This window comes from Chironomus tepperi, unplaced genomic scaffold (genome assembly GCF_022539635.2).
Source record: "Chironomus tepperi strain 1889 unplaced genomic scaffold, CSIRO-AGI_Ctep_v1 contig_11, whole genome shotgun sequence".
Classification (NCBI taxonomy): Eukaryota; Metazoa; Arthropoda; class Insecta; order Diptera; family Chironomidae; genus Chironomus; species Chironomus tepperi.
The window spans coordinates 1,306,247-1,331,568 of NW_027226133.1; the positions used below are offsets into that span (position 1 = coordinate 1,306,247).

The 25,322-nt window shown below is 30.1% G+C and overlaps 1 protein-coding gene across 1 annotated transcript; it reads left to right on the forward strand.

Moving 5' to 3' along the window:
- The first annotated feature begins 257 nt into the window (after window positions 1-257).
- Window positions 258-25,220, forward strand: ken (ken and barbie). The gene is made up of 7 exons (XM_070635827.1): window positions 258-1,697; window positions 19,292-19,460; window positions 19,586-19,809; window positions 20,274-20,953; window positions 21,045-21,339; window positions 21,704-22,159; window positions 22,240-25,220. Exons 2-7 carry the CDS (start codon window positions 19,297-19,299, stop codon window positions 22,464-22,466), a joined length of 2,046 nt encoding a protein of 681 aa, XP_070491928.1. The 5' UTR covers window positions 258-1,697; window positions 19,292-19,296; the 3' UTR covers window positions 22,467-25,220.
- Window positions 25,221-25,322: the final 102 nt, after the last annotated feature.

Genomic DNA, 25,322 nt, shown 5'->3' on the forward strand with positions numbered 1-25,322 from the left:
CACTCCACACTATATTTTGAATGTATTTTTTTTTTTCTGTCTTCATTGAAATTTCTCACAGCGAAAATTTTTTTTTTCTTCTTTCGACTCTCGAGAGCTCGACATACAAACACACTGACTCACTCTTTAATGCACAGATACATACACGCACGTGCTAGTGAGGCTTCGGGGCCTTCGGAGTTCGGGCGATTGAGAGGCAAAGTGAAAAAAAAAATAATGAAAACTTTTTCATTTTAGTTCTTTTTCTTTTTTGGCCGTGTAAGCGCGCAGAGCGGCTCGATTCTCCAAGATTATTATTATTTTTTTATTTTAATATATATAAAAAATTTTATTTAATTTTCACTATAATTTTTTGTTTGTTTAAATTTGCATGCAGCAAAAATAAAATTCCTTCCTTCTCGTGTGTTAAGTTCTATAAATTTTTTATTTTAAATCAACCTTTGAGGATTCTTGAGTTAGAATTTCGGCTATCGCTACGGATCACAGTGTTGTGTATTTTAATTTATCAACAATAATAATTTTTACCACCAAAAAATATAAAGGAATACAATTTAAAAAAAGGATAAAAAAATTAAGTTTAAGTGCCAAAAAAAAAGTTTTATTAATCATGAAATATTTGTGGACATTCATATCAATTCGGATTGTTTTGACGCATAAGGAAGCGATATAAAAAATAAAAAAGAATTCGGACAAAATCAAACAAAAATAGAAAGAATTTTTTATAATAATAAAAATAAGAAGTTAAGTGACAATTGTTGGAAATCATAAAGAAAAAGTTTATAATAAAATAAACTCGTGAGCAGAAACCTTCACATTTTTAAGAAAAAAGAAAGAAAGAAAAAAAAACTTTTACTTTCATTTAAATTTTTTTTTAACTTCACATAATAAACGATTTTGTAATAAAAGAAAAAAAAAACCTTTTTTTAACACGATTGTTAAGTAATTTGGAAGATTTGGATGTTACATAAGAACTCAAACAGAGAAAGAGAGTGAAAGAGCTTTCAAGCTGTTGTCGTATATTTAATTTTTCATCATCAACATCATCATCATCGTCGTATTGAGACATTATAAAGCAAGTTTTTCATTTTCACATCTCACTTGGATGATAAAAAAAAATTATAAGATGAAAATGGTTAAAGGTTAAATTGTGAGTGTTATAAAGATCGAGCAGTACAATAATACATTATACACACATTGTGAGCTCAAAAAAAAGGAAAGTTTGATGAGAATATTGCAATGATGGATTCAATAATATCATCTAAAATGAATTGTGTTCATATGACTCATATCTATAGCACGTTAAGTGATAAAAAACATTCTTACTGATTATAATAATAATTTTTGAAGTGAGAGTCGAATAATAGAAATGAAAACAAATGTGTAATTGATGTGACGACACTAGACACATAGAATACGATGATTCTCAAAGGTTGTAATACGCAATAACAATAAAGTATCAAAAAAAAGACGATAAACAATTTTTTTACGGATTAAGAATCGCAAAAGAAAAACACAAAAAAAAACTAATTTTCAACAGCAAAACAAAAGCAAAGAAAAGAAAAAAAAACATCGCTAAACTGCCTCAGACGTCAGCCAACTTTTTGACGGAAGACGCGTAATTGTAATATCTTTTTTTTATCGTTTATTTCTTGTGACCGCGGACACAATAAAATCATTCACATTGGATCACCAAGCAGGTGAGTTTTTATATCACTCATTATCATAAAATTCATCCACGGCAGTGCAGTGTTGTTCAAATTTAACTTCCATAAAAATAACATCTTCTTATCATCCTTCATATCAAAGAAATTCAATTCAATAAAAAAAAGTATAAAAAATTATGAACAACACTGACACCTAATGCCATCTATTGGTGCTTGTCGATTCAACCTTTTTGGGAAACGAAAAAACATTGATGAATGTCAAAAAAATTTCACATCCATTTTACGAAAAAAAGAGACATTTCTAAATTTCAAATGGAATCAAGAAGAAGAACATAAAAATCCATTAACAAGAAAATAACGACAAAAAGTCATAAAAACTTTCTGTACAGAATTCTATTACCATCCCGAACATAATGTATGTATGCAGAGAGAATGGGAAAAAATGGAAAAAAGAAGAAGAAGAAGCAAGCATGAAAAAAAAGAATGTGAACATGTCCTTTTTTAATATTCAATGAACCAATCAGAAGCGAGAAATGTGAGGGAGAGGAAGTATTGTATATTTTGGAAATGGGAGAGTGCGTAGCACAAAAGGCTGATAGAGACGACAAGGCAAAAAAGTCATAAAACATCATATGAAGACTCATAAATTATGCTGAAATGACATTTTAGTCTTTTTTTTTGGAACTAAAAGCAGCCTACAGCATAATAATGTCGATATATACAATAAAGTTATCTGTTTCTCATAAATATCAAATTTAATGAAATGGTTTTCTATTTCTATTTTGTAATGCTTCGTCTCTAAATGCACGACATATTTAACGACCATAAAAAAGAATTTGTCATTAATTTCTGTGATTTTCTTATGCTGCTCATCCTGGAATAGAATTTAATTTCTTTATTTTCGAACAAAGCTACAACAAATTCATAATTTTTGTCTGTTCCTTTACTTTAACTTCAACTTCAACTTCACTTCTATCCCTCCTACATAATATATTAAAACAGTCTTTTTTTCTCAATAACTTGCAATATGTATTGCATTGGAAAGGAAAAAAATAGCTGCAGCAGCAAATTGAAAGGCACAAAAAGCATTTTACTGTTTTCTGTTATGGAAGTTTTTCAGTTAATATTGTGAAAAAGTGTTAATTTTATTTTATTTTATTTTTTTGCTGCAGTTATGCAATTTTTTTTTATTTTATTTAGTACGACTTCAATCGACTTCAATTTTTTATGTTAGTTAAAGGTATTTGGTTTCAAATTTTTATTGCAATAAATTCTCATTTTGTTTTTTTGTCAATGATTGCACATTTTTGTGTCAACAATTCCTAGATTTTCAGCATTTAATGCGCAATTATAAAAGAAGTTTATGATTTCATTTTTGAAAGTATTAAATGAAAGAATTCTAAGATTTCATGGTAAAGTTGAGCATTTTTTGTGGGAATTCAGGTTGTGGTGTTGGAAGGAATTCTTGACTTTAATTAAAAATATTTGAAAAATTTATAACATTTCCTTTTTTGGAAACCATGAAATTAGTTAAAGGCTATCTTGTAATGGAATTCATACTTTTATGGCTATTTCAATCTATATCCAGTAAGGCACAAGGAAATATTTCAAAATTGTGTCATAAACTTTCACTTCTAATTTCACAACTTCCTTAACTCTAATTTTCACGAAATCAAAAATCTGTTAATTCATTGCATTTTGTTATTTCTTATCTGATTACATGCACTTCCTCAGAAATACTTAGATAATGAAAGCCACATGCAATTATCAGTCACATTTCACAAAATATTTCGAGATTATCTTTCTATTTACAAAACGAAAAAAAAAGAGGCAAAATGTCTGTCTGAAAAAAACTTTCAAAAATTGTTACCTCACGCAATCCGAAAGAGTAAAAAGCAAAAAGATTCAAATTTGCAGCGAAAGGGCAAAGCAAAAAAAAACCTCAAAATGTGCGACATTAAAGAGATTATGACAGCCCATAATCCATCTTAATTATGAATGATACAGACATGAAAAAAGTAGAACGAGTGCAAGAGAAACTCTCACCTCAACATCAAATTGAGTACATATTTAGCCTTTCTCAATACAAAGAAAATTATGTTCACAAAGGTCTCATAAAGTTAACTCTTTTTTTTGAATTTTTAATATTTATTTCTGTACACACATATTGCATGAGCACGACAAGCAGCAACAAACGACGTCAACGACGAAGAGAAGAGAAGAAAAAAAAAAGTTTCATTGTTTTCCAGACCGTAAAAAGAAACATAATTTCAAAAATTATGCAACATCATTCATAGTCACATGAAGAAATTTTCATTTTCTTTTTTTTTATTATTTTCACACGCAATAAAACAATAAAACTAATCCAAAAAGCAAAAGAATTGCAAAATATCGCTTCATTTCTCAACATGAAGAAAACAAAAAATGTAAATGTAGAAAAAAATGAGCTTTTGCAAGTCTTTTTTTGCTGTTGTATAGTCTCTTGCACAATCTTATTTTCATTATTATGCCGTCGTAGCGAAAAATAAGAAAAGATGCAAGAAGAAGATGAAAAAAAAAAATTGCAACAAATAGAAAGAAGATCTATTTGTGAAAAATAAAAAGAATTCACTGTCTCAATCTATTAGTTGCTTTTTTTCTCAATGAAATCTTAATGAATGAAGCAAGAAAATGCAAATAAGAAGAAGTTAAACCGACGACTTCTTTCTTTCAGCGTAAACAGTTCATTGAGAAATATGCGAAAAAGTTGCATAAAGTTGTTTATTTGAGCGCATTGTTGCATTGGTTCAATGAAACTTGCAGTTTTCATTTTTTCAACGATTTTTTGAAATTCAAATATTTTATGGAAGAAATTTCTCACTTCAAAATGTTTTTTGTCAAATTTTCAACAAATATAAGCAATTTCCTACAAATTCATATCCCACACCCATTAGAAAGATGGCACCGATAAATCACAAATAATCCAAAACTTTCCAAAACGCGTAATTTGTAAATTTACATGATAATAATCATTGATATACTCAAACTGTACACAAAATTACAATTATCGCAATAAAACATGCTAGAAAATGTAAATAACTTCACCCAGTTAGATGATAGTTAAGCTAGTACGCACCTCATTATTGTCTATCTCTCACTCTCACTATTATTCTGTGAAAATTTTAAAACTTTACAATGAAAATGAAAATGTTACATAATCTCATTGAGAGAAATGCCTTCTCAGTTTCATTATTAAATAATTAATAACTTTATACATGCAAGTGCATTAACGCCACAAAATTTCGACATGTTCATTTACTGGGTCAATCTCACTCATTGAAATCATTTTGTTCATTTTAATCACATTTGTAAAATGAGAAAGAAAGAGAAATAATCTCATCGGCAGCCAAAAAGACTCATCATTTTGTGAGTATAGTGAAAGAAAACGTGAATCATTCATGCAAACAGGGGAAAATAATCCGCGATGAGATCGCTAGTCAAAGTAATTAATTCATTCGACATGAACCTACATTTGCAAAAAAGCTTTGAATTGCAGTCTCGATTTGATTGAAGTAAAAAAGCTTAACGAGGGCAAAAGTGAACACAAAAAAAAAACGAAGAAATTATTTTTTTATAGTAAAGGTTTCCACTCGTCGATTGCGCTTGGCTTTGCAACTATGTGTAAATGTAGGTGAAAATTCAACTTCTTTTTTCCAAACCACTATCCAATACTACAACATACGAAAGTCAACTATTTTGTTACTGTTTCTGTTAAATGCCGATGGTTGTTGTTGTTGTTGTTGGTGTTGTATGGACTTCTTTCAAGTGAAATATAAAACAATTGCATAACAAATAATATTTATTCATTGAATTTCCTTCACTATTTCTTTTTTTTAAATGCAGACACGAAGTCAGGGAGAAGCATAAAAATGCTGATTGATTAACAACAGCACACAAAAAAAAAGAAGTCTTTTTTTAGGCAATATTCGATACATGCGGAAGTTTTTTTTTTTCTTTTCATTTTCTTTCTCACATTCACGCGACATAACGAGTATATATGTACTCGACTATATACGAGTATATTATTTAAAAAGCCGAAAATATACTGAAATTAAAATCCTCGTGAAATACTGACCTTCGACGACGATTACATTACGCACATATGAAATTGAAATGAAATAACATATTATGCGTGGAGAAAATATTAAGGCACACATCCACGTTGTCTCTTTTCTCTTTATTTCCACTCCATCATAAAAAAAACGACAGCGAAACATAAAAGGAGGAAGAAGAAGTTATGACCCAGTCACAAAAATAAAAAAAGTAACAGCATGGTCCATCCATGAAAGTCGTCAACGACAACAACGACGAGATAAGTTTCCAATACAGCTCATTTTCATCCATGTGTGTCACATAAACTGCGCTAAAATATGTATATATAAAATTGAGTGAAAAACTGGTTTTCGAATACATAATATTGCATATTTTTATAATACATAAAGTTACTTCATACTTCGAACTGAATGGTATAATGTTATAAAAAAAAAAAACTTCACAATAAAGCATTGTGTATATTGAAAACGAAATTGAAAAAAAAAAATACTTTCACTAACCTAGTTTTTCTTATACAATAATAATATTGTGCTATAGAGCGTCAATGTGTATACATATAAAAAATATTTTTATATTTCCAACTCTCACTATTCACTTCATAATGCGCCTCTCTATTCATCGAGATTTGAGCACATTTGAACTTTTTTTTATTATTTTTTTTTCTTGCGTTTTTTTTTGTTAATTCAGCTTCATTGCATAGCTGCAATATATCACGCTAGTTACTCAATATTGCACATACATTTACTTTATGTTTCTCTCTCACTCACTCACTCATTTTCATATTCTTTCGTAAATGCTTTTGGCTTGACTATATATGCGACACAACATATGTGAAAAGATTGACTTTAAAAAGCATAAATTTTAACATTTAATAATCTGCCTTCACACAAAAAGTCGCTGGTTGTTGAAATGAATTTTTTTTTTATTAAATGGAAGAATTACGAAATGCTTGAAATAATAAAAAAAAAACATAAGAATTAAAATGAATTTTTAGCGGTCACTTCATGAAAGTTGCGATTTCTTTTTGTGTAGTTTTTTTGTTTCATTAACGCCATGGTTAAATAGCTACCATAATTACAGACAAAGAGGTGTACAAAAAATAATATAATCTTAATGAGTCATTTTAATACTTATGTTACAATTTTGTATAAAGTATCAGGAATTGCAATCTACGTAAATTATTACAATGTCCGAGTTGTGCATGATGATTTGGGTGGTCGTTGATCGGTTGGCTTCAATATGCTTAGATGTTTCGTTGCTGTCATCAAAATTGTAGAATTGCAGGGAATAAATGCTGACCTGCAGTCTTGGATGAATTAAAAAAGACATCCGAAAACTGCAGGAAATGCAAGCTTGGGAAGCTTTCATGAGCAATATGTGATTCCTCGGCATATCGACAACACTGTTCGATGATTTAGAGATCATTCTCTGGGAATCGAACTCACGTATTCTGAAAAGAGGTCCAAAATCATACAGATATTGAGTTTGCGGCCTTAATCACTCGACCATGAGGGTAAAGGACTCTATAACTACCAGAATCGACTATATTTGGTGGGAATCGAACTCACATATCCATAAAAGAGTGACAAACGACACAAATATTGGATCTGATGCCTAAACACTCGACCACAAAGCTTATACCTTTTCACTATCAAAATTGCCTATACATGCCTCAATTCGTCAAATTCCACTCTTTTCAAACACAACAATGTCTAAGGAAACTCAGGAATTACGTCAAGAATTAACATAGAAAGTATGTCAAATAAGAAATTCTAGGTTTCTTGAGTTTTATGAACCAAACTTCGTGTTTTAATTCAATTTTGAACTCTATTAATGAAATTAAAGCATTAAAAGCTTTAAAAAATAAAAATAAATATTTCTTTATGACTAAATTCATGACTTTAAAATTACTGGAATTGCCATTTCCTTAATGAATTGGAAAACCCATTTGAGCAAAAGCACTTGACTTGAAATATAAGTTACTAATGAATTTCAAGCATGAAATATAATTATATAATAACTTTTGAATTATATGTTGTACTTTTTAAAAGAAAAATATTTTTAATTTTCCAAAATAATAGTTTAAAATTTTATTTGTATTCACATGTGAATGTATTGAATTTCTTTAAGATTAAAAATATATTTTTATGGCAAACGGCAGTAAAAGGCACAAAGTTTTTTTTATCTTGAACAATTAGAAAATATAGCCTGACTAAATAGTGAAAGGAATGTCCATGTCACGAAATTCCATTCATTAAAATTCATAAAAAAAAATTCTGCTTCCATGTGCTTACAAAAGTAGTAAAAATTGTTATTTGATATCACCGGAAGATAAAGACAGCAATAAAAAAATCTTTCTAAAGGCAAACAACATTCTCCGCGACTATGAAAGCATTGCTCGGGCTTTGTTGTTGACTTTGGCTTCATCTCTCATCATCATCAGCAACATCACAATATAATAATAATAATAATTAACATTATATATAAAGCTATAGATGTATATTTCTCTATACCAATAAAAGCCTTTATGCTTCCTCTAATGGAATGGAAAGAAGAAAAAAAAACACCTTAAAACTTAAAAGAAATAACAAATTTCAAGGTCTAATGTTTCTCGAAGCTTTCCGCTTCTTTTATTCACATTTCATGGATATTGAGAAATAAAAAAAAAATTTTCAATGTTTTGTGAGTCATTGAAAGGAAGCAAGATAATCTTATGTTAAGCTAGTCAATTTTCAGTTCAACAATTGACACAGAAAGAATTATAATTGAGTTAATGAAGAATTTATTTTGTCGTTTATTTTTTATATTCAGCAGTGACTATTTAATGCATCGTTGCAGCTTATGAAGCAACTGAGCGGTTCACTTAATGACATATATTTTTTTTGATTTTGAAATTAAATATTTCCTTTCTATTTTGAGATATAAATTTTATATAAATTGCGATATGTTGCATCGGTGCTTTCTGCGTGACAAATTGCTGAATAAAAAGTCAGTGTAATTTGATTTGATATTATATATAAAAATGTAGAACGATGGTGGAGGCACATTGATCATGTGGTGCATGGCTTGTGGTGTGGTCTCAATATCAAGCTATTGCCAAACTTCACACAATTTTTTGTCCCTGATCTTCGCGAAAAAAAAGTTTCCTGCAAGCTTTGCATAATTTCTTTCAAAGACTTCTTGCCAAATGTTGACATTGAAACTTTTTTTTTTTTTGGTTGGTCTCGAAAAATCGCACATTTCTCACGCGAATGTCACCTTTGGAATTTGTACCTAACACGTTTAATTCATACGATAGGCACAAAATTCTCACGGTAATCGAGAGTTACGAAAGAAAATCACTTTTCATTGATCTTTAAGATATTAATTGAAATTCATTCATTCACAACTTTCATTTTTTACGAAAGAGCCAACAATTCTGTAATGACATAATGTTAATTAGCATGTAACCATAGTCGATGATTTTATATTTATGATAAATGATTTTTCGTTTATATGGGCTTTGAAAAATATTGTCGAAATCATTAATCATGCGCTAAGTATAAATTGTAAAAGTTTTGAGTATGGATTATATTTTTGGGTTTATTTTCGTAGTTAAGTGCTGTCCAAACTGTGTGTTGCGGCACACTCTGTGTCGTGAATTACCTCCAAGGTGTGCCATACCACAAAACAGTTCAGACAGCACTGATCTATTTGAAGGAAAAAGTATTTGGTCAGTAAATAAGGAAGATTAAGTTTAAGCTCACATTCAGTCTTCGTTGTACGATTTACACACGTTTTTTGGATGAGACATTGGAATTAAAAATTATTATCTTTAATTTTGAAGGAAATTTCTGTGTGTTATCTTAACAGGAAGTATAACTAATGATAGAAATCACTATACATATCCACAAATATCAAGAAAGTTTTAGTTTTTAGCCTAGTTGAGTAATTAACCGAGCGACACAAATATAGAAGACTCCATATGACCATGTAACGTCCATATGACTGTTATAAATAGGTGGGAATGGAAACCGCCGTCACATGGACTTCAAACAGAGTCGACATCCATTAAATGACAATAAAAGAGGTTAGATGCAGCCTAAAAACCTTCGTAGAGGCCCCTTCTTCATTTGTCAAGCTCCTCATGTCCAAAAAATCATCAGAAATCCCATGACGCCTCAAAATATTTCGGCATATTGTAATCGCTAAGCGACATTGTTATCAATATGTGTAAAACAATAAAATTACTCTCATTTTCATTTCACGCGAAAAGAAGAAGGCACGAAAAAATATGAAATCAATTAAAGGTCTTTCGCTTTTACGTGTTTTCTTCGTATATCACATGGTATTATTCAGCAAAAAAAAACTGAATGTGAAGTTTTAGAAGAAAATATGAAAAGTGTGTGCCTTTATCTTATCAATAGAAATACTTTTTTTATTAAAGTACCCAAAAAAAGGAAAGCAATAAAAAAGCAGAAACTTTCTGCGTGACAGTAGGCGCGAAATCATAAAGACGATCACATAAAGATGAATATAACTCAAGGCTATGCTTATTAGGTCCTCAGGTGCAATATCTATAATCTCGCTGTGTAATAACAATCCATTAATCGTACACAATGTTTACTATAATTTGAAATTGTAAGGAGAAAAAAAAAACTCATTCACTATTTTTACTCAATTGAATGTGAGGTAGGCACAGTATGTGCTGCGCAGAGAGAAGAGAAGAAACTCTTTATTATTATTATTGTAATGAGTAACAAATGCTTCCTAGTAGTTCGAAAATGAAAAAAAGAAACGAAACGAGATAAGAAGAAGTCATCGTAATTAAAACAAAATCTACTTCTGAATGAAGTATAAATAGCAAAGTATAGGCGACTATTTATAGCATACGAAAAATTAAAAATAACAAAAAAGAAGAAAAACTTGATTACTTTTTCTTTTTGCTGCTATTTCATCTTTCAACGATGCATTCGATCATGGGTTGCGGAATAGCTATCGAATCATAGATTATTGAAGGTAATCAGTTATTACCCGAGAGTTGTGCAATATTTGCAAGGATTGTTTATTCTCCATGCTGACTAATATGAAACTTTAGATGCGCACATTTTTTTATTCAGTTCTTGTGAACCTGTGACACAAAACTCATGATTGTTTGTGGATTTTGGAATCGCATGTGTTCATTGGTGGTTTCATATCTTATCAAATTTTTTAACTTGACTTACTGCTTCCAATAAAGTACTCTTTTCATTATGCCATTTGGGTATTCCCTTGTTGTTGGAGATATCTTTATGGGCTTTTCTAAGATTTACTAAGTACTGTCTAGCCCCAAATATCGGGTTTGAGGTGCTTTTTTGCTTCTTTTGTACTGATGATGATTCAATATGCTGTCTATTAATAGGGAACAAGTGTTTTTTGGGTAACGTGCAAATATGTGAAATATGGAGGACTTCCAGACACTTTTTTCAACACTACACAGTTGCATGACACAGGGTATTCCAATGTAATGTACCTAGCCGCAATTTGAGTGTTGTGAATACAGAAACCAAGTTGGAGAGACTCCTCTGGTCTGGCCTATCGACATTCTAACCAATATCCTACTGCAGATTTTTCGCTGCCCCAATTCAAACAACTTCAGATTGGAATTTAATCAAGTATTTCATAAAAATCTCCAAATTTCCCCAAACTTTTCATTCAAAAAATCTCATCAAAAAGCCAATTTTCATCTCAATTCCAAACTCAATCCCACAAAGCATCCAAATCAATTGATTCTCCAATCTATCTCCATCCCTTGATTATTATTACAACATTTGCGCAATTTACTTTAAAGCGAAACTGCAATAAATCAACGTTTGCTGCTTGCCTTTTTCAATCTTTTTTTTTCTCATTTTTTTTTTGTTTCCTCATAGATCATGCAGCTTCTTCAATCATCAACGATGATGATTACTGAATTGAGTTTTTTTTATATATATATTATGGAATGGAAGTTCATTTCTGGGTGTGTTATTTTCTGTATTAAATTAAATTTTGTTTTTCAACAAAAAGCATTTCCAATTTTTCTATTCTTCTATTTTATGTATGTGGATTTTACAATTTAAATGAAATTTGATTTTGTCGACCTGATTTTGGAATTTTATTTAATTTTATTCGATATTCTTCCTTGAATGCTTTATTTGTTGTGTTTTTAAGTATCGAAACTAGGTAGTTGGAAGTTTCATATTGTATTATGTAACAGTTATTTAGCCACATGTTTTAAGTATGATTACAATAACAACAAAACGTTCAACGAAACGAGAGAAAAATATAAAAAAAAATCAAGTTAAGTAGAATAGAATGTGGAATAAATAAAGAATTTGCATACGTCATATAGTCATATAGCAAAGCACTAATACATTCTAAATAATCAGAATCGATCACTTTTTATTTTTTGTTGCAGTTTTAGAATCTAACTATCTATTATTCAGCTGTTCCATTCAATTCTCCACTTACTATTCAATACCACACCTTAACTATTTTTTTTCCTATATTTAAATTAAAGCTTTTTTTTTCATTCGTAACTTGTAATTTAAGCAGTAGAAATTGATGCTATGATCTTTCAAATGTCAACATTATTATTTCCATTCGCAACGGTTTTAATGATATGAAAGAGCACATGGAATGATTATTTTGTTTTTTTCTTTGTTATATTGATTCCAGAAGGCATTCACGACTTGAGAATGGGAAAAAAAAATGAAAAATATTTCGTGCTTTGTTAAATTTTCCATCCATGAGTCACACACACTCGCATTGTGTCTCCTTCTTTTTAGTCAAAAACTTTAATTGCAAAACGAATCACCATCATCATCATCAAAAAATTATTAAGTCAGTTCCTTCTATTGACGGAGCTATATTTATTGTTCAAACAAAAATATCCAACTGTGATTGCTTTTGTATGAAATTAAAATGCAACATGAATTAATGTGGGAATACATGTCATGCCATTTTGATTTATTCATTTATACTCGATGTAATAATTCTTGATTAGATAGGTGTATTGAAAGGATTTATTAAGAATTATGAAATCATGTTTAGAATGATCAAAATATTTAATTTATTTTGCATGAGAATTTTATTGGATTGGAGAAACTTTTTCAAGCATGAAATATATTGACTACGTAATCTTATCTTCTTGTTGTTTGAATTTATATTTTCACTTTAATTTCAAATGGAAATTCAAAATCTTTCGTAATAATTGCGAAAAATTCAAGTGGAAGTTGGCAAAATGTGGATTTTTGAATGTTTTCTAAGATGAAAGCAGTGCTGGAAGTCGACTGGAATTTTGGATGAAGTTGAATTGACTCAAATCAATTTTTCTATTCAAAATTTAAGTAAACTCTGAATTCTGGATGAAAGTTGCTTACTTGTTCCTAAGTGGAGCTTTCCATTGAGCTGTTCCATCAAGTTCTGGATGAAAGTTGCCCTAAAATTCATGAAATTCTTGTATAAATGAGTCAAAAGCTTCATTTTGGATCCAAAAACCTTCCTTTTAGTCCATTAGATTAAAACATCCATAAATCTTCATTATTTGGTCTACCCAAGGTCCATATCTAAGAATTGACTTTTAAAGTCACTAAACCATCCACACCTTTAAATTACATAAAATGTTATTGGTCACAAAAGAGAATATTCAGCTTGAAATCTCTTCAACAATCTCAAGTCAAGCTTAAATCTTTAGTATAAAAATTAATCAGCTTTTATCCATTACAATAAAAAAATGAAAGGAAGTACTTAACTTTTTCAATCAATTGATGTAAAAAAAATAACTAGTTGTATCCATGTCCCACTCAACATTTTAAAATGTGTGAAAGTCATGCTACATATGTGAAAAAAAAAATTTAGGTATTAGTTACTTGAATAATTTACAAATAATTAGAACAAATTTCTCATTCAATTATGGAAATGATCAGTATTGACATACTAACTCCAATTTTAAACCCACTCGAACTCATTCATTTGCCTAAAATAAAAAAAATATTAATCAAAACAAACAAGAAAATGCGTTTAATTAATCATCCTTCAAATGCCTTCCTGAACTTGCTTCATAAATATTCTGACATCGCATTCTATTACCTCATCTAATGATCTCTTCAAACTACAACACAAACCATTAAGAAATGAAGTTTCAAATAACACGGAAAATGCAGCAGTAATTCTAAATTACAAATACAAATTAGTAAGCAGCAAAAAATAAAAAAAAAGAGAAACGAGCTTGAATAGCTCGATCAAGCAGTAGTGTTTCGCGTGTAAGAATCACTTTCAAAAAAAGAATCAAGAACGATCAAGCAAACTTGAAGAATTATATAAATATATACAGCGTCGCAACAAGAAAGAAAAGGCAACAACAGCAGCAGCAACATTAAACACAAAATAAAAAGAGAGAGGGAAAGAGAGAGAGAGAGAAATAAAAAAGTAATAGTGGAAAAATACAAAAAGTGACCTTGAAAACCGATTTTTCCATGTGTTGGAAGAGTACGACGGAGGGAAAAATAGCATTCAAGCGATTTTGATATTATCTCATTGCCGCCGCTCGAGCGAAAAGAGAAAACGAATATTTCGTAAAGAAAAAAACTTTATTTATGAAGAAAAAAGAAGATAAAGATGAAAAATATAAAAAAAATGAATGTGTAAATTACTTTGAAAAGAAACACAACAACGACGACGATGTCGTACTGAGAAGAGAAGAGAAAAAGCTGATATAGAACTATTGGCATTATTGAATCACATATGTGAGTGAGAGGGAGATAGAGAAAGAGTAAGAGAGTATGTTATTTTTCATACATTTTACCTTACAACACATCTCGAGTGATGAATTTACATTGAAAAATTATCTTAGTAATCTGTAAATTCCATTCAAATAACTCAACATTTCACTCTAAGATAGGCGCAATCTGTCAATGACATAGATTTTTTGTGTCATGTTTGCATCATAAAGACATGAAATGCCGCATCTATCTCTGTACTCACAATCATAATGTTAGACATATGAATGGCAGTAATACATACATAAATAGAAAACAATTGAATAATTTTTCATGTCAAAATAGCCTCCAGAAAGTATAACATGAAAAGCTATTTAGATGGAATGAAAAAAGCGCGCGCGAGAACAATAAACTTTTATGTTTTAGCGGGATCGTAAAAAAAAGCAGCACAAAAATAAAAACTATCAATCTACATCTATCTCCACATACAAAGCTATATCCATTTGTTATAAAAAGCGCCTAAATAACTTTTTTTTATGGAAACCCGCGGAAATTGCGCGTTTTTCAAATATTTCTAACAATACTCATTGGCATTGAAATAGTCGAAGCGCTAAAAGACTCAACAAGTGGTTGCTGCTGCTTTTTTTTATTGTGTATATTTCTTCCATCTCACTTCGCCTTTTTTTCTGACACACCAAATGAGCTTTGTGAAGTTTTTATTTTTATTTCTTCTTTTCCATACCTCTTATATCTACTATAAGTAGCAGACTCTTCGTGTGTACGCTCACAAATCATACACAATGTTTGTATAAGGCAACAACATTCCGAAATATAAAGAATTGATTGTTATACATTCAAGAAACGATCTTTGTTGTTGAAAGTCATTGAAAGTTATTTTGGAATTAACCATTTCCGTATTTCAATCATGAAGAAAAAAATAAAATCGAGATTTTTTTTAAAAGCTTTTCAAGCAGAAAAATAAATAATTTAAAGCTATGGTCTTGTATGCCGTGAGATAATTTTCGCTTCCTTATTTTTGTCTATTTCTATGTCAAATGAGCTTTTTTTTTTCAAAGCATGTTTTGTTTTGATAGTGGTGATGATGAATGTGACAGTCGAGAGACATTGAGATTTTTTTTTCAAAAAAGTCACTCATTGGCTGCCCAAAAATCGAAGAAAGAATAGCACTGGAAATATGTATTGAGACACAGAGACAGCGCATTTGTGTTTATTTATTTATAGTTTATTGATATTGACAAATATTTTATTAGAGAATAGGCAAATTTTTTTATTAGGGTAGGTCTAAATTAGGTACACATTTGCACATGTGTGGAATTATTATTTGATGAATGTTTTGTGTACAGAAAATTTTAGACAACTGGATGGTGATGAATTTTAAATAAAAAAATTTTGGCATTGAAAATATTTGACTGATAAAAATTTTGTAGAAAAAAAATGTGTTATCTAATGGGAATTCCTTTTGTTTTCTATGGATGGTTAGTGCTTACTGGTTACTTACTTCGCTGGACGTGATCCATAGCCTTATTATTCATCTGAAGCTGGCTACCACCTGCCAAGTGCATTACCATCTCTATCTACAGCTTCTTTCCATGAGATACAGCGCTTCAGGTTGACTTATCAGATTAAGAATGATTTTTCGGAAATTTCCATTCACAACCACGTTTAAAGGTGTGAAATTTGATACAGTTATTCAACATCCAATTCATCTTTTCGGATATATTAGATCGTCTGGTTAGAATTTGATGTTAAATGACTAGCATAACCACTTCAAGGACTTTAATCTTGGCAATTCATACAACCTGTAATAATGGATCGAAATCAGCAGTCGCGGTGCCGTTACAGCAACTTCGGCTGTAACTGTTCTGGAAAGAAACTTTCTTGACATACTTGACATCACTTTGAGCATCAAACACCCCTCAAAAATTCTCATATATCAAGCCAATCTCACTTACTGCAATCATGTTCCTATATAGAGTCAAGGTTACAATAGCAGGCTTTCCATCTGACTTTGTCACAAATTATCAGTAAGCATCAAGTACATCTGTCCCATCTCATAAATTTCAACATAATTTCCTATATAGGAAGTCAAAATTATGCCTTTTAATTTCTACACCATTTCAAAAGCCTCGGTTCATTAATTTTCGAGAGGTCTGAAATAATCATCCGATAACTAATGCTTCCGTATATTGCGTAAAAAAAATAAATTTACAGCAGTGATAAAAGCTTTTCCTCAAAAAATAAGAAGAAGTGTAGACTCGCGTGAAAAAGACAAAATGACGAATCGCGTGATGACTTTTACATTGTGAAAAAATTCATTAAAAACTTAACATTTCCTTCTTCTTTGTTTGGTCCAACACACAAAAAAAAGGCAGCAGCAGCAGCAAAAGAATTACTTAGCGAATGGAACTATAAATCAATTCAACTGTTTCGTCAAAGAGAATTCATGGTCAAATGAAGTAATAATTCCCGCACATATACTTTTTCAAGATGATAATTAAACTCTCAGAAAATGAATTGATTACAATACATAAGTGGAGTAACTAGGAAAAGAAAAAAGAAGTTCCTCTTCTTCCCCCATTTCATTTTTTTGTATTTGTTTTATATTTTGTCGCCGCACATGTTTCTCAAATGTCTTATCAGTCAAATGGAAGTAAAAAAAAGAATTTTTTTTTCGGCAGTTACATCTGACTCGTGACCCAGATTCGAGTTTTAGAAAATATGCGCTTCCAATTCTCAATAAAGAATTCTCTTCATTCTCTCCAGTTGAAATTCTAAAAATAGCAACGCTGGATTTGAAACAGCATTGAATTTTGTGTATTTTCTTATGACTTTCATATGTTCTTTTACGTGAATGTGTTTGTGTTTTGATTTGTAAAGAATGAGAAAACGAGTCGAGTCGAGTCTTCAGCCAAAAAGCTCTTTAACAATGCGTGCATTCAAACATTTTTTTCATATTTCTTTTAGCCTAATGCCAAGTTGAGGAAACATTTTTTTTTTTCATTTTTACGGTGATTAATCAAGAAGTGAAGACTTGTAAGTTATGAAGGACATTTGAAATTGCTGTATATTTCTTTTAATATTGTACTTTTTCGTCTATATACACTTAATTATATACATTTAACGAAAATGAAACTTTAAAAACATTATTACGTAGGTTTTTTTGCCTTCTCTCTCGTAAATGTCTTGACTATTTGGTTGGATGATGAAAACATTGTTGTGTCGAGAGTTCTTTGAAGGCGGAAGATCAAAGCGCATTTTAAAGCGTAATTTAATTCAAAAAGTACTTTGAGAAATCAAATAAGAATTGAGTAAATATTCTAAAGTTCAAATTTTGAACCTTAAAATTTCATTCTTCACTTCAAAAAGTTTATTGCTTTTTATTCAACAATTATGCAATAATATGAATAGAAAAACATTAAAAATGAAAGCTTAACATGGCAATAACAGAACACGAGTAAAATAAAAGTTGTTAAGCAAAGACTTTTCAAGGTTTTACAACAATAAGTATTCTAACCTGAAAGCACATTTTTCCATTAAAAAAACGCTTAAACCACAACACAAGCAAATCTTGATCAGTCAAACTGAATCCATTAGCACAATTGTATTCGAAAAAAGGTGTCAAAAAAAATAGATTTACAGTAAAATAGCAGCGAAACTAAAACCGTGAACCATTGTACAGTTTCATCTATCTTAAGATTCAACGAGGAAGTTTTTTTACTATTTCTAAAGAGCTATACATTAAGTTTCGAAAGAGAGATATAATAAATAGCTTTCGGGTTTGCGGTGTGTCATTGTAGATATTTTTTTATTCCATATCTCGCGGTGCTTGTGAAAATATTTCCGTGTTTCGCTGCGCTATCAAGGAGATTTGTTTTCTTCTTTCGTGTCTCCGATTAGCCAAATATTTCACACTTTTTTATCATCGCATACATTTATGTCACTTTTTTTCTTTCGTGTGATATAAAAAAAAATCGTGTTTAACTTTTCATCTACATCTATACGTAATACGAAGTCGACAACGACGCTTATACTCCAAAATAAAAAAGCATTATAGTTTTAATGATAATAAATTTTCAAGGGCTTTTACACACATTCTCTTTCTTTACTTCCCCTATGTGTCTATCAATATTTTATTAGTAGAGAGTTGCATAGCTCCACAAAATTTGTACAGAACAAGCTGTTTAAACTGACTATAATACAATGTATTTTTAAGCTATTGGACGAGAAATTATTGAAAAACTCACAAAACTATTCACAACGAGAGCAGCAAGTAGTTTTCATTAAGTTTAGTGTCTCGGAAATATTATCGATATTAAGACTAACTTGATAAAATAGTAAAAAATAATTTGAGTGCGGTCACAGTTAAATCATAAGAAGTAATATGGTTTATGTTCGTCACCAAGGCAAGTAGTAACAAAAAAAAATAAGCAGCATTGAAGTAAGAGAAACTTTGCAATGATGATGAAACAAAACGTGCATGTCCCCATTTCCTTTACAAATAGCATTAATCTCATTCGATCGTTCACGTTGCTTGGAGTAAATGGATTTTTTTTTTGCAATTTAATAAATCACCTTTCAAAAAAAAGGCAAATACATGCGGCCTTATTGCTCACTGTCGATTCTTCCTCTTCTTTTCTCTCATACATATGCATCCGATGCATTATTCAAACATTTTTATTTTTATTTCATAAATAATATTATTTTCCCGGTTGAAAACACAATCACTTTTTGTTGTTTCTGAATATTTTTTGGATGTACTCTTGTAATAATAACTTAATATTATTATTTCATTCACAGATAGGATGCTGATGTTGCAATATAGTAAACACGGCGAGTGTATACTCCAAGAAATTGGTGCAGCATTTCGGGGAGAACATCCAGCAGATTTAGAAATCATATGTGATGGAAGTAAAACAACATTGCGTGCCCATAAGCTTGTACTTGCGGCCGCAAGTCCACTCATAAGGTAAGATTTCTCATTTTCACCTTCGGTCGTTCGAAGGTCTTATGAAATAATAATAATTACATCTCAATTGTCTTACTCGACACGACTTCTAATTTTTTATATTATTATTTCCTCATTATTAACAGAACAATACTGGAAGATACTCCTTGCCATCTTAATGATGGACACACAACAATACACTTTCCCGATATTCACATCAGCTTTTTTCGTATGTTATTGGATTTCCTTTATTCCGGACAAACATTTGTACCAGTCGATGAGTTAGAGCAGTTACAAGATCTCCTAGCATTATTACAAATAAAACCAAATATATGGCGCAGCGGTGATAGTAAAAAAGATATTGTTAATGGTAAGTTAAACTCTCTCATCCAGTTCATCCATTCATTATTATATATTTTTGGTAATATTTGGTCGTCAAACAAGTTATTTCTTGACAAAGACATGTACTCTATTATGTAAATCCATCCAAACTACATTTCGTTGTTTTGGGGTATATTATAATGTATGTACCGAGGGTCATAAAAGAGATTCCATGACAATAATCACTATTATTTTACTCTTTGCTCTACTGGATAATTTTGGCGACTCACGACAAAAAAACACATCATAGAGACGACGGACGTAAATACAAAAAAATAATAAAAATTACTGCAAGTCTTTCAATGTCATACTCAACCACACAGATAGACTGAATATATATAAAATTATGATCATAAAAATTTCGTTATTTATTTTACTTCCACTCTCTAACAAAAAATTTTTTTTTATTCTTTTGTTTCATTTACTTCTTTTGTCCACGATAAACTTGAAAAGATTCCCAAAAATTAGATAGTTGTAATGAAGGCGGTTTAAATTTAATTAGCAAAAATAATAATAACAATAGCAATAACAATCGAAATCGTACAACTAGTAGTAATTACATAATTAACAATGAGCTACCATCCGATGACATTGATCCGTCTATAAATATAAAGAGTGAAAGAATTGCGAGATCATCGTCAAGATCACATTGTGAGACGGAAACGGATAAATTGGATGAGCCGGAAAAGAGTGCAGGTGAAGAGTCGCCTGAATCAGCATCAGAGAATGAAGGTGACAATAATAATAATGAGGATGATGAGCGTGAGGAAGGTGAAATTCGTGAAAATCAAAATACATCAAAAGTTAATTCCGAGAAATCAAAATTATACAAAAAGAAGAAGCGACGAAGACGAAAACGTGAAATGACATTGAAAAGTGATCAAAGCCAACAGATTGATGATGATGATGATGAAATGGCAACGATCAAGGAAAGTCCATTAGGTGATGATAATGATGGAAATTTATCAGATAGCTACGTAAACAGGAAACATTCAGTATCAATATCAAGACGAAGACATTCATCATCATCAGATCCTGTGAATTTGTCAATTGGAAATAAGCAACAGAGTCAACAAGAAGACTCAGATGATGCAAATATTGATGTCGAAACGATTAGTAATGCTCCCACAAAAGTAAGCTTTATACTTTTTTCTCATGAATTGCCTTAGTCTTGGCTTAAATATTCATCTGATTAACGTAATAATTTTCTCTTCATACTTACAGTCATTATTGCCTGCCCGTTACTTAGACCCCTATCGACTTAAGCGAAAAGCTTTATACATTAATCCCGTCGATCACGAAAGCTTATTACTCAAATCATTACCAGAGCACGATCTGCTCCAAAACTCAACAAATCCCGACAATTATGTTGTGACGCCACATCGTAAACGTCGTCCTGGTTTTCATAATTCACCCGCACAAAATCCACCATTCGTACCAAGTTATTTAGAAGATTTGCGGCAACCGCATAAAAACTTTTTAACACCATCTCTGTCAGCACCTCCCGCATATTTAGCAGGTAAGCTTGAGTTTTTTTCAAAATTAATTTCTTTTGCGCAGCAGTTTTAATGAAAATTTTTAAATTTGTTCAGCTGGAACTGTTTTATTAATTTTTTCATTGAATTCATCGATTAAAACTTTTTTCGACAAGTGCTGTCTTTGAAAGACTTCTTTTCAAAAATGTCTGAATCATTGTGACATGTTTAGTAATTGTAGTTTAATTAAAAACTACTTTCTCAAGGATTAATTATTAAATTAGATGTTTATTTATCAGAGTTCAAAATCAGACTGAAAGGGGTTTTCAACTATGAACAATAAATATTATTCAAATCTCAAATGACCGATACAACATTTCAACTAATTCTTACCTTTCTCCAATCTAGATTTCGATTACATAAATGACCGCCGTGAAATATCATCGCCACAGCCACCATCTCGAGGAGGCATTCCCACCGAATATCAGAATCATAAAAACAACAATAGTAATAACTTAAACGATAGTCGACGACGTCATTTAAGCGATGAAGCCGCTGGTCAATCGTCGCCTCATCTTCCACCGCCTTCATTTTTTCCATGGCCTCATCCATCATCCGCCGCAAATTTAGCTGCATTAGCAGCCGCACTACCAGGTGGTCAACATGATCTCCTTGGACTTACTCAATCTGCACTTCAGCAACAGGAGGCAGAACATCATCATCATTCCCGTAATAATAATCAAAATTCTGGTACTTCAGGAAATTCTGGAACTGGAACGCCAGTTCGAGAGTATCGTTGTCAATATTGTGGTAAACAATTTGGTATGTCATGGAACTTAAAGACGCATCTTCGGGTACATACGGGTATGTATTAATGTGTATACAATTGTTGGAACTTGCTCTAAATATTTTTTTTTTTCGTTTATTTCTTTCTATTTTCACAGGCGAGAAGCCATTCGCTTGTCGATTATGCGTAGCAATGTTTAAACAAAAGGCTCATTTATTAAAACATTTGTGTTCAGTTCATCGAAACATTATAAATTCACCAGAATCTGGTGGTCGATATAAATGTTGCTTTTGTACTCTATACTTCGATACACTCCAAGAGCTCGTACGTCACTTGTCAGGACATCATAATAATTTGTTATTAAGTAAAAATCTCCATGAATGACAAAAGGATAATGATTGTGACGAGGATATAGACGTTGATGATGAAGAAACATGAGCAAAATGAAAGATAAAGTTTTATATCCGCGTTTTCCTAATTTTTAAAATTAACTCTTGTATAGTTGTTATTGAAAAATGAAATAAGGGCCATTAAACCAAATGTTTTTACTTAATCAATTGCCCAAGTGATATTTTCTATATATCAAAAAAACAAAATTTTATACATTCTAAAGTAGCTGAGGATTAGAAATTTGTAAAAAGAAACATTAAGCTACCAAATTTTGGGACATCTTTTTTATATTAGGAATTTTACACAAAAAAAAAAGTTTAAAAAATTTTTATAATATATTTTTGGGAAAAACTTAAAAAATTCTCGCCTTTTTCGGTATTTTTGTCCCAGAAAAAGGCGTCATACATTCTTTAACTTTACTATTTTTTATATATACTAAGATTATATTCTAATATATTGAAATGAAAGCAAGGATTAAGAGCTTTTAATGACAATAACAAACTCATGTCCTTAACACAAAGAAAAATTTATAAAATATGTTAAAAAACTTTATTTTTTTAACTTTGACACGCACTAAAAAACAATTCGTTTAAGAAATTTATTGCACAATCAATTATTTCTCTTTAATTTATTATAAAAAACTGTAAAATGATGAAGATTTTTATGACAGACGAGTGCTTTTTGATGGTATCTTTAAATTTGAATCGACGACGTAGAGGTCTAATGTCTTATAAATTGGGAAAAACCGTAACAACTTGTTGTCTTTTTGTATACTGGTTGCTAAAGCTTAATTTTATTGGTTGAAAATGCATTGGGATTTACCTGAAAACTTCATCTTTAAGGGTTCCAAGTGCCAAGTCCGAAACTTCGGAAACCCCTACTATTCCTTTCTATTATTGGATAATTTTGAATTTTTCTATAAGACAAGTAGTCGAATGATTCAAAATACAAACTTTAAGCCATAAATTGTGCACTAACAAGGTTTGATTAGAGTGTCTGGTAAGAAACCCACCTCTTTATACAAACAGCACGATGAACACTCTAGCTAAGTATTAATAAATGTGCAAAATTCCTACCAAAATGGCAACAAATTAAACACCAGAGGTTGAAGTCGACTCCAATTTTGTATGGAAAAGTTGATTCAAGTCAAATCAATTCCTTTTAATATTTAAATCCACTTCGAAGTCTGAATTCGACATTTTTAATCAAATATAGATTTTGATGATTCAGAAATATTAAAATATGATTCAATCCTTACAATTGACCTTATCCTAATGACTCAAACATAAAGATACCATCAACAATCCCTCAAAAGTTCTTTAATTTTAAAGGAGCAAATTAAGAAAACAACAAAAAAAAGTAAAAAATCTATAGTTTTTCTGAAAAAAAAAAAAGTTTTAATTTACACAACAGATAAAAATATGATCAAGAGCGGGTCTCAAATGAATCCAAGATTTTTACCATTTTTTTGCCAATCCACTTTATACACACCAAAAAAACCAAGATACTAATGATAATGAAAGATAAAAAAAAACCATTAATAAAAAAAAGACAATCTACTAATACTTTTGTTCCATTTTTATATAAATATATTTAATTTAATTGATGAATAATGAAAAAAATGAAAAAATTAAGATGTTTTGTGTTTAAGGTTCTGGTATTTTTGTATTTATTTTATGCAGATTATTACATTTTTTTCACACACCCCCTTCATTTAATTCAATTTAAGATTTTAATTTTTTTTAATTTAAGTTTCTACCTTTACTCTATCAAATCCTTTCTCTTTATACATTTTAAATGAATAAAAAATTGTAGATTTTCACCTTAATAGTCTTAAAGTTAACAATAAACGAATGGAAAAATAATAAAATTTCCTTCTTAAGTTCTCGGAGTCTTCAATTTCAAGTTCAAATGACGATGATCAATATGACTATCAATTTCTCTCCTTAATCATCCATTAACTCTGCAAGGAATATAAAATAATAAACTTAATACTAGAATTTGGTGAAGTTTTGAGGGTTTTTTGGGGAATAATTGAAGAAATTTTCAATAATTTTGAGGTTATATTATGCATTTTGAGGTTATATCAAGAATTGTTGAGGTTATTTTAAGAATTTTTATTTTATATCAAGAAATTTGAGGTTATATCGAGAATTTTCAAAATTTTATCAAGATTTTTAAGGTTATGTTGAAAAATTTGAGGTTATATCGGAAATTTTGAAAAAAATAACCTCAAAATAATTGAAAATACCCTTAATAACTCTCTAATTTCCCATCTCAACCCCCAAATTCTAGAATAAAACAAAAAAAAACGTTCATAGCTGTAAATTAATGTTAAAAAAAAGGAATAAAAAAATCAAAACCAATATTGTTGCGAAAATAATAATATTCACTCTACTAAGCAGTTTAAAAAGTACAAAAAAGTTTTTTTTTTCAAATAACATCTTAATTTATTCAAAATACTTTCAACAATCTCTCCCCCCAGAACACGCAATATAATAATTTTTTAGAATGTAAAATAATATTTTTTTGTTTTGTAGATTATTTACTTACTCTTACTCTCAAGAGTCATTCATTATCATCGCAGTTAATGGATTATTAAATCTAATTAAGTATGCTGCACAATTCGCAAATGACCTTGTAAATTTTTTTTTATTTGAGTTCTTTGTATATTTTTTTTAACACTATCATGTACATTTTTAAAAACTTAATTTTTTTTAGCAATAAAATTATTTTTGATAAAAATAAGTTACCGTTTTTTTTTAATTTTCTTCTCTTTAACTTTTCAGTTTTGTTTCAAATTTCAGTAAAACTTTCAAAAATTCAACTGATTTCAAAGCTTTCTTCAAT

What these genes read in the sequence shown, in the direction of transcription:
- ken (XM_070635827.1), top strand. Translation starts at nt 19,297, where the DNA reads ATGCTGATGTTGCAATATAGTAAACACGGCGAGTGTATACTCCAAGAA. An exon ending in GCCGCAAGTCCACTCATAAG is followed by an intron (nt 19,461 to 19,585) that starts GTAAGATTTCTC and finishes CATTATTAACAG; the next exon opens with AACAATACTGGAAGATACTC. An exon ending in ACCTCCCGCATATTTAGCAG is followed by an intron (nt 21,340 to 21,703) that starts GTAAGCTTGAGT and finishes TCTCCAATCTAG; the next exon opens with ATTTCGATTACATAAATGAC.